The sequence below is a fragment of the Cyprinus carpio genome, chromosome B16 (genome assembly GCF_018340385.1).
Source record: "Cyprinus carpio isolate SPL01 chromosome B16, ASM1834038v1, whole genome shotgun sequence".
NCBI lineage: Eukaryota > Metazoa > Chordata > Actinopteri > Cypriniformes > Cyprinidae > Cyprinus > Cyprinus carpio.
In genome coordinates this window covers 5,906,150-5,922,111 of record NC_056612.1, presented here as the reverse complement: position 1 = coordinate 5,922,111, position 15,962 = coordinate 5,906,150, and the positions used below count along the sequence as shown (strand labels likewise).

General features: G+C 37.0%; 1 protein-coding gene across 1 annotated transcript in view; it reads left to right on the top strand.

Moving 5' to 3' along the window:
• LOC109104582 (ADAMTS-like protein 4) overlaps positions 1-15,962 on the top strand; it is a 59,330-nt gene that overhangs the window by 25,072 nt on the left and 18,296 nt on the right. The window contains 1 exon segment of the mRNA XM_042740465.1: positions 4,222-4,324. Coding sequence (XP_042596399.1) covers positions 4,222-4,324 — 103 coding nt within the window.

Below are 15,962 nucleotides of genomic sequence, written 5' to 3'. Positions count from 1 at the left end.
TGATGTAAGAGACAACAGGAGATGGACTTTTTCACTGGAGGAAGTGTTATTATGGATTATGGACTTGTACTTTAGCGTGAAGCAATCCTTTTACCTTAACTTGTAGTATAATTGCTAAAGAAAAGACAAGTTGTGCGCTTTAAGTTTACTGAAGTTACACTTAAATACACTTAAAAGTATATTTTTATCAATTAAAAACTGGACCAATTTAGTTCCATGCAAGTACTGAAACAGCAATACTCTTAGAAGTACAGTATACTATACACTAATATAAGTATATGTACAACATTCAGTATACTTCAAAAACATACCTGAACTACTTAAATTCACTTAATGAAATGAACAAAGTTTGTTTCTTTTTTTAAGTCTTTCTTGAGCAGCATGAACATTTTGCTAAATATCTCCACCGTTGTTGTTTTAGTATAATTGAGACACTATTATGTTTTATTTTATTCTTAATGTTAGTTCATTTTAGTTAATTTTGTTGCATGTTTTTGTCATTTTATTAGTTCAGTCATTACAACTCTCGTAAGATTTTAGCATGGTGATGGATATGACAATGTTAATGTATTTGGTCTTGGAGGAATAGATCTGCTATGCTGCTGTTGGTTATTGCTGTAGTTGTAGATTATTGCTGCTGCGGCTGCAAGCAAGTACAGGAACTTGCTACTGCCAATGCACACGGCGATACAGTGCTGTGAGTATTTAAGACATACTGCTGCTGCACAAATAACCCCCCAACAAAGCTGGAAGAAGAAAACAAAGCAAGTATATATGTATGCTGCTGCAATACAATAATATGCTTAAAATCATCCCAGTAAGGCAGAAGAAATATAAAAGATATAACAAAATCTATTGCCAAGACATATGAGCCTGGGCCGGCTTTGCCGAATGGCTTAACCCTAGTGAACTATTGCTGTGTGCACCTGATCGGTTGACCAGATAGATTAAACTAGTGACCTGAGTTAAAAGTGTTTCTGGGCTGATGGAGCCCAGATAAATGAACTAGTGGCTTAACAATGGGAACCTGGGTGCTGTACGCTTAGGTCATTTAACTAATGACCTAAATAACTATGTGTGTCTGAGCCAATAACTCAAACTTACCTAGGTAGAAACACGCACTGTGTGTGTCATTAACAAACAGGAATCACACTGCAGGCTGATAGATGAAGTAACCCCCAGCAGCCACCTGAGTCAGGCTCGGGCGGACTGAGCAAATTTGTCATTCAAGAGTTGTATTTTTATTTCTTTTTTCATTAAAGTTCATCAACGTTACTGCAATGGAAATACTTACCTTAAGCTAACAAAATATTTGGCGAAAGAATAAAACACTGTACACCCTGTAGTTGTGGTGACCCAGGACTAATTCTGCCTCAAAAGCAGCTGCTCATTAATTTTGATAATTTAAAATATTTATATTGCATATTAAGAACAATAATGTTTCTTTTTATGAACACATTATTGCTAAATGCATGGCTCGTTCCAAGATGGTCTTCAGCAAGACACTGCAGTGACTTTATTTAAATGCAGTTGTCTGCTTTTATATTAATTGTGTCCAAATTCAAATTCATAGAAATGCTGTGCATGCTGCTGCTGAGAAAATTTTGAAGACTGAATGCCTATGCAAGCTGCTGCTACTGCACAAGAGACTGAACTGTTGTGAGCTCCATTAATTAGGCATACAGTATAAGTAGCTAGATGAATGCCTATTTTACTCTAACACAGTGTCTACACCAGACGCGAGTGGCACAACATGAGTCAATAGACCCGTTATGATAGGTAAAGCAACAAAACTTCTGCCACTGCTGCTGTTGATAATATTCACTGACATTTCAATACTGAGTTGAAGTACATGCTGTTGCTGTTAATGATATTCACAATGTTGTAGTAGGAATTTACTGTGCGAGCTGTTGCGGATGTAATATTTAATCAGAATTTATGAAGCATAATCTACTGCTGCTGCACGAAACCTGCTGCAAGCCCTGTTGAATAAGCAAAGTAATAAATGCCTATTGCACTTTAAAGAGTTAATTTACCCTCCATGAGTTATCTCTAAAATGTCATGTAACTAAAGTGCTTTCTGCTGCCGCTGCTATATTAGCAGCAATAATAATATGACTTGCTATGCATGCTGCTGCTAATATTATTTCTACCCTTGCATCTGAATTTGATATGCATGCTATAAAAATTGCTAACATTGCGATCTGAATAGTTACATACTGCTGCACAAAAGTACTTCGAATTGCTACTGCACCTTTATTAAATAAACAAACACAACCAATTAATGATTATTTTGCTTTGAAGAGTTCTATAAACTCTACTGAACTGAATAGCAAAGTAATAAAATGCCTATTTCATCTAAAAGTTCTTATCACTGAAATTTCATGCAACTTAATGTACTTTCTGCTGTTATATGAACAAGACATGCTTAGTAATTACTCTAGTTCTTGTACTCTACTTTTAGTTTTTTATATCTTTGTTCCTAATCATTAATTTGGTTGTTTTTAAAATTTCTGGAGATTTCAAGCACTTCAAAACTCAGCCAATACTCTGAATGTTTGTAAATATTCGTCAGCATTGATGTAGCCTAATTAAACCTATGTATATACAGTATGCACAAATCTTAACATCGTAACTTATGCCGTAAGCACCCAAAGCATGGATTAATTCAGTGAACACGATTATGAGCACTGAACCCCTAGAATAAACGGAGCAGAAGTTTTCCTGAGCAAACACACTCAGACGTGCTATAAATATTTAGGGCTGGTTTGTGGAGAACCACAGTGTGTTTGCTGTGCATTAATGGGCCGGTGTTTGGTTATTAACGGATGTGTGTGCAGTGGTCTGTGAGGTGAAATGACACCTCGATGACCCTGTGCCTCTTTAATTTCACCCCCATTACCGTCCACAGCTGTCTCTGCCTGTCTTTAGTGTACTGTACCATCCCTCCGCTTCATCTCTCCCTCTGTGGGTGCTTCCCATTGTGTTCAAGAAACTGAGAGAGAAAATGAGCAGTGTTTCCTGATGTCACTGGCATCGTGAACAAACACGTGGAAGATCTTGAGACGAGCATCTGGGCTCTTGCACTCTTAAAGCTGATATAGGTCTGATTTATGATGCCATATGTTTTATCTTGAAGTCCTGTTCTGGCGGTGGTTTGGGGATTGTAAGGAATTTATCCATTCTGGTAACCTTTCCACTTAACAATTCTGCTTTCTTAACCCCTTAAACCCATGTTAAATAATAGTCCGAAATGGAAATAAAACAGTTCATTGAACCTTCAGAGAGAGAGAGAGAAAATGCACATGTTTGAAAGAAAAAAAAAATAGCTCAGTTTTATTCAGACTCAAACTGAGCAAATATATGCAATTTGGTGCAGATGCTGATTTTTATATGATGAAATTTTGATGCTTGTAATGTGAATCAGTGATATCTTTATAACAGTATACCAGATAATGACATAAAATGATAGAAATATCAGTTGTCACTTTATATCTCCAATAATATGTCTTAGTAAAATGAGATTTAAATGATCCAAACATATAATGCAATGTAATCCAATGCTGATTGAGAGATGAAGAAATAAACACTCCTCAGAAGATGTGAGATGTTCTGGAGGCTTGTGAAGATCATTCCTCCGCTGAGGAACAGTGAAAGTAAAGCTTCTGGAAACAAACGTTTTTCTAAAAAATGATTGATGGAGAATCAAGTAAAGCCGAGCTGCTTCGTTCCAATAAGTGTTCATCTGGACAGTATCAAAGCTATTCTTATGTTTACTTTATGAAAATCAGTAAAGTTTTCACAGCAAAAAGGCATGCGAAGCTTGAGCTGAAGGTGGAAATTTGTACAATTAGACTTAATGACCTTTTACGTGTTAAAAAAATTCCTAAACCTAGTGGTTTGCCAGTTTTTCATTTCTTAAAATGTGTCACTCTGAGTCATCTTCTTCAGGGCTCTTGTCTTTCTCTGACTCTGTAAACACTGGCCTCTGTCTGTCTCTCTCTCTGGAGCTTTATCTGAGTGTTTCCAGGTTCACTATTATTTCCATATGGTAACTAATGTATCACTCTGTGTCACAGGCTGACCCAAAGCATGCGCACACACACACACACACACACACACACACACACACACACACACACACACACACACACACACACGCACTGTCATGCTTGTCAAAGTGAGACACTATAACTTGAGTCTCTTTCTCTCTCCCTGTAGGCATGTCCAGGTGCTCCAGTAAACTCCAGGGCTGAGCAGTGTGCAGAGTTCAACAATCAAGAGTTTATGGGACGCGTGTATGACTGGGAGCCTTTCACAGAAGGTTAGAAACGGAAATTGAAGGGGTATTAAGGGAAAAAAGAAGCAATAACAGAGGTGTGGTGGAATATTACCCTGTTACTTACCCCTCTGCCATTGTGGAGCAGCATTTGGAGCTTATTGTCTAATAATCGAGTATACTGGACATCTGCTTAGACAATATTTTCCATTACGTCTTTTCAGTTAGTGTTTCATGATCAGACTGTATTGTTTTGCAGTTTGGTTGTTTATCTGTTTATTAAAAAGTTCATATGAGCTCTGTTTCAAAAGATAGTGTGCTGCCTATTTAGAAAACCTTTTAAGGCACTACTGTTTAAAAGCTTTTAGATTTTTACTTTAAATTCATTCCGCAGATTTTCCTTCATGATCAGAGTAAACAATGTGGGAAAATGTGCATGGATTCCTTTTAGACCGGCACGGCCTTAAATAGTTAGTGATTCTAAGAAAGATCAGAACTAGCAGATAAGTGAGAATAAAGGCGTTTTTGAGAGGCTGTAAATGACCTGAGCCATAAGAAGACAAAGTAGATGTAGAATGAATGAAGAGAGAAGGAGGGAGACTGCAGGGGTCATGGGTATTACTGTACAAGCAAAGACTCTTTGTGAGGATAGAGAAGAGAAGTTAAAGAGAAACACAGAGTTAAAAACAGAGGAATGTGTGACGGGCTGTTATAAAAGTCACCGAGATGGAGCACACGTACCACACCACCACCATAAATCAACAATACAGAGAGAGAAGAGAAAGAAATAGAGGGACTTCTCGTGGGGAAATCGGATGAGGGGGGCGGAGTCAGAGAGGACAGAGGTTAGGGAGTCATAGCAACCGAATGAAAAATGCTGCTGTTCGGGATGGATGGATGGATGGATGGGATGAAAGGGTCCATGAATGGAGGAAGAAAGGCCTGAATAGTAAGTGAGAGGCTTGAAAAAGGGGGAAGTGAGGACAGACGTAACTGAAGTGACACCCAATCTACTGTTGAGGAGAGGAAGCCGTCTGGGCCACAACAAGAGCCCCTTTCTGATAGATTTCCATAGAGACGACCACTAATCATTAGGACAGGACCTTAAATCTTCCGTTTGTATCCTTGACACAGCATAGAATTTTGTTTCTAGGATTTTTAGAATCATGAGTTCTGACACTTGAATCTTGAACTTACAATCTTTCACAATCTTAAACTTATAAGTTCACCTTGAGTTAAAAGTCTTGATTCTTCGGTTTAAAACCTAAAATCTTTGAGTGTAGAACCTTAAATTTAGAATTGTGAAGACTGAGATCAGAGGTTTGAATGTTGAGTTTACAGTCTTGAATTTTAAGTTTAGAACACTGAATCTTCGGTTTAGAATGTTAAATCTTGATTTTTGATTTCTGAACCTTGAATCTTGAGTGCAGAACCTCGCATTTAGAAAAGTGAATAATGAGTTTAGACACGTGAATCTTCAATTTACAATCTTGTGTTTTAAACCTTAAGTCTTGAATTTAGAATTTATTTTAATTAGAATTTAATTTCATTTACTTACTTTATTTTTTGAATTTATCTTGACTCTTAAGTGTAGCACCTTAAATTTAGAATTTAGAACCCTGAATTCAAACCTTGAATCTTGAGTGTAGACGAATGCATTTAGAAATGTGAAAACCGAGTTTAGACACTTGAATCTTGAATTTACAATCCTGAGTTGAGTTGAATAGTTTAGCACCTTGAATCTTGAGTATAGAATTCCTTGAATTGGAATCATGAATACTGAGTTTAGACCCTTGAATCTTGAATCAACAATCTTGAGGTTAAACCCTGAATCTTTAGTTTAGAATATTTAATCTTGTGTTTAAAATCTTGATTCCCACATTTAGACCCACAAATCTTTAGTTTAGAATGTTGAATGTTCAGTTTAGAGTCTTGATTTTTGAGTCTAAACCTTGAATCTTGAGTTAAGGACCCTTAATCTTGGGTTTAGATTCTTCAGTTATAACCTTGAGTCTTGAGTTTACATCACTGAATCCTGTTTGAAGTTATTCACTGATGAAGTGCTGCTAAAGAGTTGTTATGGCTGACGCGTTGTTTATATCTATAAATCTCACTGAGCTTTTTCTCAGCAAGGTTCTGAGAGACTTTATGATCTCCCTCCTGCTTCCAGTCATACTGAGTAAATCATTTCTAGATGAGGAAAATCGTATGATATTAAAGGAATAGTTTTACAGAAGGAGAAAGGATTGTACATTAATTACATGATATAACTCCAAACCTTATAATTCATAAGTCACAAGATTGTTTCAACAACAGCGTCACATGATATACAGTACGGCGCAGATATAAAGTTTGGCACGTTTTGTTTTTGGGTACATGACTGTAGAATGCTTGCTTTGAACTACAGATGTAGTGTTTATTTAAGTGTAATTAAACTGATAGTGATTTATTCATTTTGCAAATGCTTTTATCCAAAGTGACTTATAATTGAGGAATGCCTGAGTATAAGTGATTCATTCTGAGGAGATCGTGTAACATGAAGAGAGCCAATACACACTTCCCAAATGACTTGGAAAAGTACAAGCTTGAACAAGAGTGTTTTGAAACAGAATGTTTTATGGTTTGATGGTGAGTGTGTCAGTAGGTGTGAGTCAAATGCATGTCTTTAAGCTATGACATTGTTTTATCAGACAGTACTGAACAGGGTTCAGAATCAGACTCAGTTTGGGACAGTGCTGATATCCTACAGGGTTCAGGCTCAGGAAGAGTTCAGTGTAAGAATTCAGTTACACTGAAATGACAGAGACTTGGCGCTCATTCACCCTTCTGTTTACACTCGTGTCTAAATCTGCTTTTATGTAAAAATGAAATGAAAACAAAAGCCCTCAGGGGTATTCAGGCCATGAGCCGCAGCGAAAGAGAACTCTTATGTGACAAGGCGACACTGGGACTGTGTATGTTTTGCTGATGGAGGAGGTATTAGAATGTGCTCGGATTTATTAGAAGTAAAATGGTTGCAGTTATTTGAGCTATTGTTGGACGAGGCACTGGGGGTTTGGCTGTAGGGTGAACATGCTTTTGTTTTGTTGTCCCTGGGAGATCATTTTTTGGCCGGCGCTATGCTAAAGATCATTATGTGATTGTGTGTGTGTGCAGTAATTGTTACTGCATGGCGCTGCTGTGCAGTTCACTTAATGCTCCAGAGGGTTTTTAAAGGACGTAAAAAAAAATTTCATTGAAAAATTAAATTCTGTCTCATTTACTCGCCCTCATGCCGTTCCAAACCCATATAACCTTTCAAAACCCAAAATAATATAATAATATCGGACCAAGATTTTGTTATTCACAGAAAATGGTGAACAGACCAAAAAGTAATTTATTGAAAATCTTAATTCACCTCGGCGCATTCAAAAAAATTATTAAAAGCAATAAACAATACAGGAACAAATCAACCTTTATAGCTGGATAATTTCAATGAATCAGTTGTCGGAACCAATTTAAATTATTCTTTCACAAAACTGACTTTTCTGCTGCACTGGAGGGAGAGATTTTTAGTTAGTAGCAACTTAAATTTTGTTTTGTTTTGTTTTTTTCTCACAAAAAAGTAACAAATTACTTAAGAAAGTTTAAAATAATAGACCACTTTTTATGATACATTTCAGATTTCTAAGTCTTCAGTCCCCTATTTATTGTAATTTAAAAATTAAAACGGCTCTTTTATTGCTCATATATATATATACAATTCTGATTATGTGCATCAATGAGACTTTTATAACAGAGTACTTTCAATAAATTATATAAATATCAGTCTTCACTCTATATCTCTAATAACATGTTTTAGTAAGATGAGATTTAAGTGCTTAATATGATGATCAAAACATAATGCAATGCAAAGCCTGATGATCATATTTGAGACATTTAAACATGATTAAAAAACAAATGTATCCAGTACACTAAGTGTTCATTTTGCTGAAATATTACTAACAATATCAAAGTTATTCTTACGTTGACATGATAAAAACCAGTAAAGATTTAACAGCAAAAAGGTGGATGTTTGTACAATTACACTAAAAGAGCTTTTACTTGATAAAAAATGTATAAACTGTCAATCAGGTCATGGAGTAGATTGTGTGTGTTTTGATCATGTTGACCATTTAGAGACCTTAGAAGTTTATGCATTAAATGCGAAACAGTAGGCTTTAAAGGGTTAATGGAAAAGTGTGACCAGTACAAGTCTTCATAATTTCTTTTTTCTTCCATAAAAGACAGAAAGTCGTGTGGGTTTGGATCAAAACAAAGGTGAACATTTTGAGTGCACTCTCCCTATGAGAGCTTGATGGAGAGATGGACAGAGATCCAAGTGAACAAGGAGAAAGAGAGCATGCATGAACAGAGAAACTGAACTCGTTTAATTCTCACTAAACATTCCCTCCTTTCGTTTTCCTTGCGTTGGTCCAAATCCCTTGCTATTGTGTCCGTCCGCTGCCAGAATCTCTCCACCCAGCTCAGAGAGTATTAGAGAGCTGGATGTGTTGGATAAACGTGGATGACTGGGGACAGGGCTGGGACACGGACACAAAACTGTAAACAGAGATTAAGAGGAGTTGGGAAAGACGGCGCTTGACTGGCCAGAGCGAGCGAGAGAGTTTGAGGGAGGGATGGAGGCACAGCTGTGTTTGTGAGAAAGAGAGACATGTGGGCTCTGATCAGAATAACACACTAACATGCTCTTAATGCTTCAGTCCTCTGTGACCACACTCACACCTGGAAGAGCCACTCACTGCTCTTTAGTTTCTATACTGCATACTACATTATGCAAATGTTCTGTATGCATGCAAGTAAGATAAAACATGTGCAGTAGATGCATAAAACCCTTGTTGGGTGAACAAACTATGAAAAACAGTTTGTTTTGAGCACATTAAAGGTGTTCTTGTTGAATACATTGTTCAAGCTCAGCTATTCAGGGGTGCATTTCCCAAAAGGGAAACATAGTTACCAACAAAGTTAAATGATTCTATGTTTCCCGAAACCATAGTTCAAACAAACATTCGCAAACAGCGTCGCAAACTTACGTGGTTGGTACTACAGCTCTCTACCTGTGGTTAGAAGCATAGTTTCTTGTTAGTAAGGGATATGGACTTAAATATGCTCTTGGGCATAATAAGCAAGCATGCAGTTCAATCTATATCTTCCAGTCGATCTAAAATTTAAATGCATTTTAATCTATGTATTCGAGCATCTTCTAGAAGTGCCATTTTTGAAAAGTGCATAAATACCTAAGGGAACACTGGAGTATGACGTAATGATGAATCAAACATCAAATAAAGCAGAATGACAGCAAAAAAATAAAAAAATAAAATAAAGTAAATTAGTCAGTGTCAGACACAAGACAGGAACACAGAGGTAGGTGAACGTGTAGCAGTATTTATTGTGACAGGTTTCAGACACAGGAAGCCGGTTCTTTAGCATAGAAGTGAGAGGAGCACTAAGCATACTGTACTGCTTAATGAAGCAGTAGAAATTGGCAAATCCCAAGAAGCGTTGAAGTTCTTTCACGGTGTTGGGTAATGGCCACTGCTGGATGGTTTCCACCTTCCTCTGGTCCATCTTGATACCGTGCTGGCTGATGATGTAGCCTAAGAATTGGACGGTGGAGGTATGGAACTCACACTTCTCTAAATTTTAGAAACAGTTGATGTTCTCGTAGTTTTTGAAGGATTTGGAGTACATGCTTCTCATGTTCTTTCATGTCACTGGAGTATATCAGGATATCGTCTATATAGAGGACAAAGCGATCCAGGTACTCACGGAAGATCTCATTCATGTAGTTCTGGAAGACGGATGGGGAGTTGGACAGGCCATACGGCATAACCCGGTATTCGTAGTGTCCTGACGGGGTTATGAAGGCAGTCTTCCAATAAACTAATAATCTAAACAGGATGAGATTGTAGGCGCTTCGGCGATCAAGCTTAGAGAAGATACGGGCACCTCGTAGCTGTTCCAAAGCTGCTGGGACCAGAGGAAGGGGATAACTGAATTTCACTGTTTGGGAGTTCAGGTGACGGTAGTCTATGCACGGCCTCAAGCCTCCATCCTTTTTGGCCACGAAGAAACTCGAAGCGGCAGGGGACGTAGATGGACGAATGAATCCCTGACGCAGGGCCTCCTGAACGTACACCTCCATGGCCTTCTGTTCCAGGATGGACAGTGGGTAGATCCAACCCTTTGGGAGGGTCGCTCCAGGCAGGAGGTCGATGGCACAGTCCCATGGCCGATGAGGTGGTAAACGTGTAGCCAACCGCTTGCTGAATAGATCCTGGAACGCCCGGTACGCTGGTGGGATTTCCACTATCACATTAGTCGCCGGGCTCTCCACAGAGGTGGACAGGACAGGAAGATGATCAGGAGTTGCAGGAGATTTCGGTTGGGGCTTTCTTGGGCGATTAATACACTTCTCAAAACATTCATCACTCCATTTGAGAATCTCACCGGTTGCCCCCATTGGATATGTGGTTGGTGGGCGTTTAACCAGGGGCGTCCCAGGATGAAGTCCGCGGTTGACTCTTCCAGCACCATGAACGTGATTTCCTCCATATGCAGGCTGCCAACATGGAGGGATAGTGTGGGGGAGTAATGGCAGACACAACATCTACCCAGCGGCTTTCCTTGGATGGTGAGTATTCTCAGGTCGACTGGGCATTTCTTCTGACGAACATTTAATTCTTGGAGGATTTGGGTGCTAATGAAGTTCCCAGCCGACCCAGAGTCGATGAGGGCTTGCACTGAAACACAGGAATGAGAATTACCGACATGGACCAAAGTCTTAATGAGTTGAGAGGGTTTGAGGTGGAAATTGGAGTGTACTCACCGCTGGGTGTGGAGGTCGGACCTGGCAGTTGGAAATCAAGAGAGCATACATGCTGACGGACTCCTCTCCTTGATGAATATGATATAACTGATCATGGATTGACAGTTCAGCGGTATGATGACCAAAAACATCTTTCATATGACCAAAGAAGGTGGATAGTGAAGTCGTTACCGGAGCATTTGTTTCCCAGAGGGGTTGAGCCCATTGTAGTGCTCGTCCAGAGAGAAGCGAGATGACGAATGCAACGCGACCGCATTCATTCTGGAACAGGTGAGTGTTGGCCTCGATGTAGAGCGAGCACTGAAGCAAAAACCCGCTGCAATCCTCCGCCGCTGTATGTCCAAGATTTGAACATCAAAATCAAAAAACAAATTTACAAAGTAATACTTCATTTAATTGAAGATTAATGTCAAAAACCATATTTTCTTTGTTTGACCTCATTTAATCAGACTGCTGAAAGGCAAGACATTTATTTTGCACAAAAATTGAATTGCAAGTGTGAAACAATTGCTTTTATTTTTAAGTTTCAACAGAAATGACATTAAAGTAGATTTTAGTTTATGTTTGTCAGGACATTCATCAGTAACACTTTAATCCTATTTCAAAGATAATATAGTTGTTATGAAGTAAAGATGTACTGAAGTCTTAAAGTGGGTCAAAGCATTCTGAAGTACTCTTTCAAAAGTATGCTCAAGTGCACTTGTTTTTCACGCTACGTGGCAATACTACTGCTGGAAACGTTTGCAAGATGTCTACTTATTCAATGAGTGTTTTGTCAGTTTTCAGTAAGCAGAAAGCTAGTATTTCATCCGGAGCAGCGCTGGAGTGTGTCATCTGTCTAAGATCTTAACACTGACTCCACGAGTCTTCCTTTTGTAAAGAGCAAACAACCTTTAATATCCTGCAAGAAGTCTGTGTAAGATGAGGTGTGTGTTTCAGATGAAACCACCTTTGATCAGTAAATCTGGGCTCGTCTTTGCAAAACCTCTGCCCACTCTGTCGGCTCTTGCATCCAGAATGTCGGAAAATGCGTCTGTTTTGGTTTTACAGTGAGGAAGGCCAGGTTTCACTGTATAACACTGTTTGTATTTTTAACCAGGGAACAATTAAGCCACAAGCTTGCTAAAGTAGCATTTTAGACAGATATTACACACTACTGCTCAAAGGTTTGCAATAATTAAGATTTTTAATAAAATTTGAAAAAAAAAAAAGTATAATGGTTTCCACAGAAATATTGTGTAGCACAACTGTTTTCAACATTGATAATAATCAGAAATGTTTCTTGAGCAGCAAATATTAGAATGATTTCTGAAGATCATATGACACTGAAGACTGGAGTAATGATGCTGAAAATTCAGCTTTCATAATCAATTAAAGTTTAACACATATTTACAATAATGAACAGCTATTTTATATTATAATAATGTTTCACAATATTTCTGTTTTCACTGTATTTTTTACCAAATAATTGCAGCCTTTGTGAGCAGAAGAGACTTTTTGAGCAGTAGTGTAGATAAATATCCCCAGACACAGTTTACATAGTGTTACAGTCTAAACATTTGATGATTTTATTAAAATGAATAATTAAGATTTAGAAATCTTAGAAAAAATAGAATTAAGATTTTTACAAAATGTTCTATTTCATTTTATTTCAGTTTAAGTTTTTTTTTTTTTTTCTTCCAAGTAATACAATTATTTGTTATGGTTAACTATAATAGCTTTGCTAAACACTGCACATATAATTCATGTTTCACAACCACATTTTCAACATTACATTCATCACCGAGTAATTTGAGACTGAACAGACTTGTTTTTGTGAGTTGTTATTTAAGTGAGGCTGAAGTGTGTGAATAGTTTCCAGGCTCGCGCTCTTCTTCTGACATTCCAGCTCTTTCTTTTGGTCTGTCTGTATATCCCTCTTTCCCTGAACGGATTCCTCTCTCATCCTGTGCTGTTCTTTCTTTCTTTCTCTCGTCATCCCTCGGTCTTCCTGTGTCGTGCACCGCTTGTCTCGCTGAGTTTGTTTAGAGACAGCGATAGCGGGGAAGTATATTTAGTCTGAATAGACTCACTGTCTGCACACCAGAGAGAGAGAGAGAGAGAGAGAGAGCAGAGAAATTACGATATTTCTTCTAGATTCTTGCTTTTGCCCTTCTTTAAAATGGGCATTTTTTGCCAATTTTTTGTATAACTTTTATTGACTTTCCTTTCTCGTGCATTTCCCTCTCTGTCTGTCTCTGTGACCGTCTCTCTCTCTTCCATTGTCTCCATCATAATCTCTCAAAGATAACTGTGACTGAACGGGAAAGGCTTGGAATCTCTCACTCTTTTGTCAGTGTCAGCTGATTCTGATAGACAGACTGAGAGAGAGAGAGAGAGAGAGAGAGAGACTTTTAAACTCCTTTTAATTTACACCATCAAAGCATTACAAAGCTAATACACAAAAAACTAAATAATAAATAAATAAACACAGAACAATTTTACCAATTAGAAACCATATTTCCAAACTCACTCATTGTCACTAAAGCATCTCTCACACCCCACCTCATTTTGAAAAAAGGTACATTATCAGTTTGTTTATAATATGCAACCCTAAATTCTACCGAGAGAGAGAGAGAGAGAGAGAGAGAGAGAGAGAGAGAGAGAGAGAGAGTCTCACGTAACCTGACCTTTGACTGACTGGATAAAGTCGGCTACACTACAGCATTTTCTGGAAGAACCGCCCACTTCTACATGAAGAGAACTGAGGTGTTTGTTTTGTGCTTAGGGGCGGGATTATTTAAATTAGATCATGTCACATAATACACCAGCATAAAAACAATGTATTAAAATAATGTCACACCAATTTTACTATTAGTGTTTTATTTTTTTTTTATTTATGTGGTAGTATAATATTCATTCACATTTTATATTAGCATTTATTTGTATATTTTTAGTTTTCATTTGTCTTTTACTTTAGTTTTATTAATTTGGGTACATGCTTTTTAAGCTTTATTTTTTTGTATTATTTATATTTTATTTCATGATTATTTATGTGCTATTGTAGTAATAATTCATATTATGCCTAAGCATTTATTATTATTATTATTATTATTATTATTATTATTATATTTATTTAAGTTTTAGTAATTTGTTTACATGCTTTTGTCAGTTTTATTTTTTTTTTTATTTTTTATTTTTTTTTTATTTAATAGCTTTTTTATTTTAGTTTTACTTCAGAATATACATATTTTATTTCTGTGATAAAAATTTCTGGCCATTGAAAAATAACAAGTACTTTCTCTCAAAGAAGGCCAGAAAATGCCTCAGAAAACTAAGTTTTGATGACTAACTAAACTTCTTCAAGTCCAGTAAGAGGTCTTCACTGAATCAGCCCCAACAGACTGATTAAAACCCTGTGTGCTCTTACTGACATACATCAGCCTATCAGATTAGAGCTTGCCAGATCATGAAAGTGCTCTTTGTGTGCTCCAGGTGGACGTACTGTAGTCCAGCTGAGACTGAAAATAGAAAACACTCGGATGGACCGGTAAGCAGATGTTCAAAATATGTCGCTAGATGTATAAATTTTCTAGAGAAGCTGTGAGTTGTTTTAGCACGCAGAATGTGCTGGTGCATTCTGGGTCATGGTTAGCTGGTTACTTACTGGCCCGAGATAAAAGAGCCAGAGTTGGTCTGATATTCACAGTGTTCCCACAGTCACAGGAAGCCAGGAGGTATCAGGGAATTTATAACTGTGATTTCCGGGCAAACAGATAAAGTCCTAAATGGCAAATATCAAGTGTGTGTTGTATCTGTGTTAGTAAACACCATTAATAATGAGTGTTTCCTGTGTGTGACGGGGGTTTTGATCATGACATTGATTAGCTGTAATTAATAGCTCAGGACTGTGTTGTGTTTGTGAGAGCGGCTCGCATCCGCACCCGAGGGATTTCACGAGGTTCACAGATACAACAGAGAGACAGAAAGAGTTTCATTTATGAGAGCAGAAGCATCCATTCTGATCATGTGTTTATGAAAGTCATATTGCACTCTTTTATGGAACGGTCCACCAGTGTTATTTTAGTATAATTTATATGTGTGTTTTTATTCATATTTTAAATTATCATTCGTTGTTCTATATATATATACCAAACCCATTTTTTTCTGTGGAGCACAAATGATAAGATTTTGTTTTAGTTATCTGCTATATGTACTTTTGTCATTTTTAATATTTCTCTTTAGCTTTAATGTATTTTTTATTTCAGTTTTTTAGTATTTGTTTTTTAAATAGTTTTCGATTTTAGTACTTCATTTTAAAAAATATTTTATTTCAGTTAGTGAATGTAATATATGCATGTATTTAAAATATACATTAAATATACTGTCATATGAAGTAAGAGCATATATATTAGAATTAGGAAGAATTTCATATATCTCTAGCCCATATAAATATATTTATGTATGTGTAGTACATTTTTGGACATATGTGACCCTGGACCACAAAACCAGTTTTAAGTGTAAATTTCTCAAAATTGAGATTTATACATCAAAGCCGAATAAATAATCTTTCCATTGATGTATGGTTTGTTAGGAGGACAATATTTGGTCGAGATACAACTATTTGAAAATCTGAAATCTGAAAGTGCAAAAAAATCTAAATATTGAGAAAATCATCTTTAAAGTTGTCCAAATGAAGTTCTTAGCAATGCATATTACTAATCAAAAACTAAGTTTTGATATATTTACAGTAGGAAATTTACAAAATATCTTCATGGAACATGATCTTTACTTAATATCATAATATTTTTTGGCATAAAAGAAAAATCAATCATT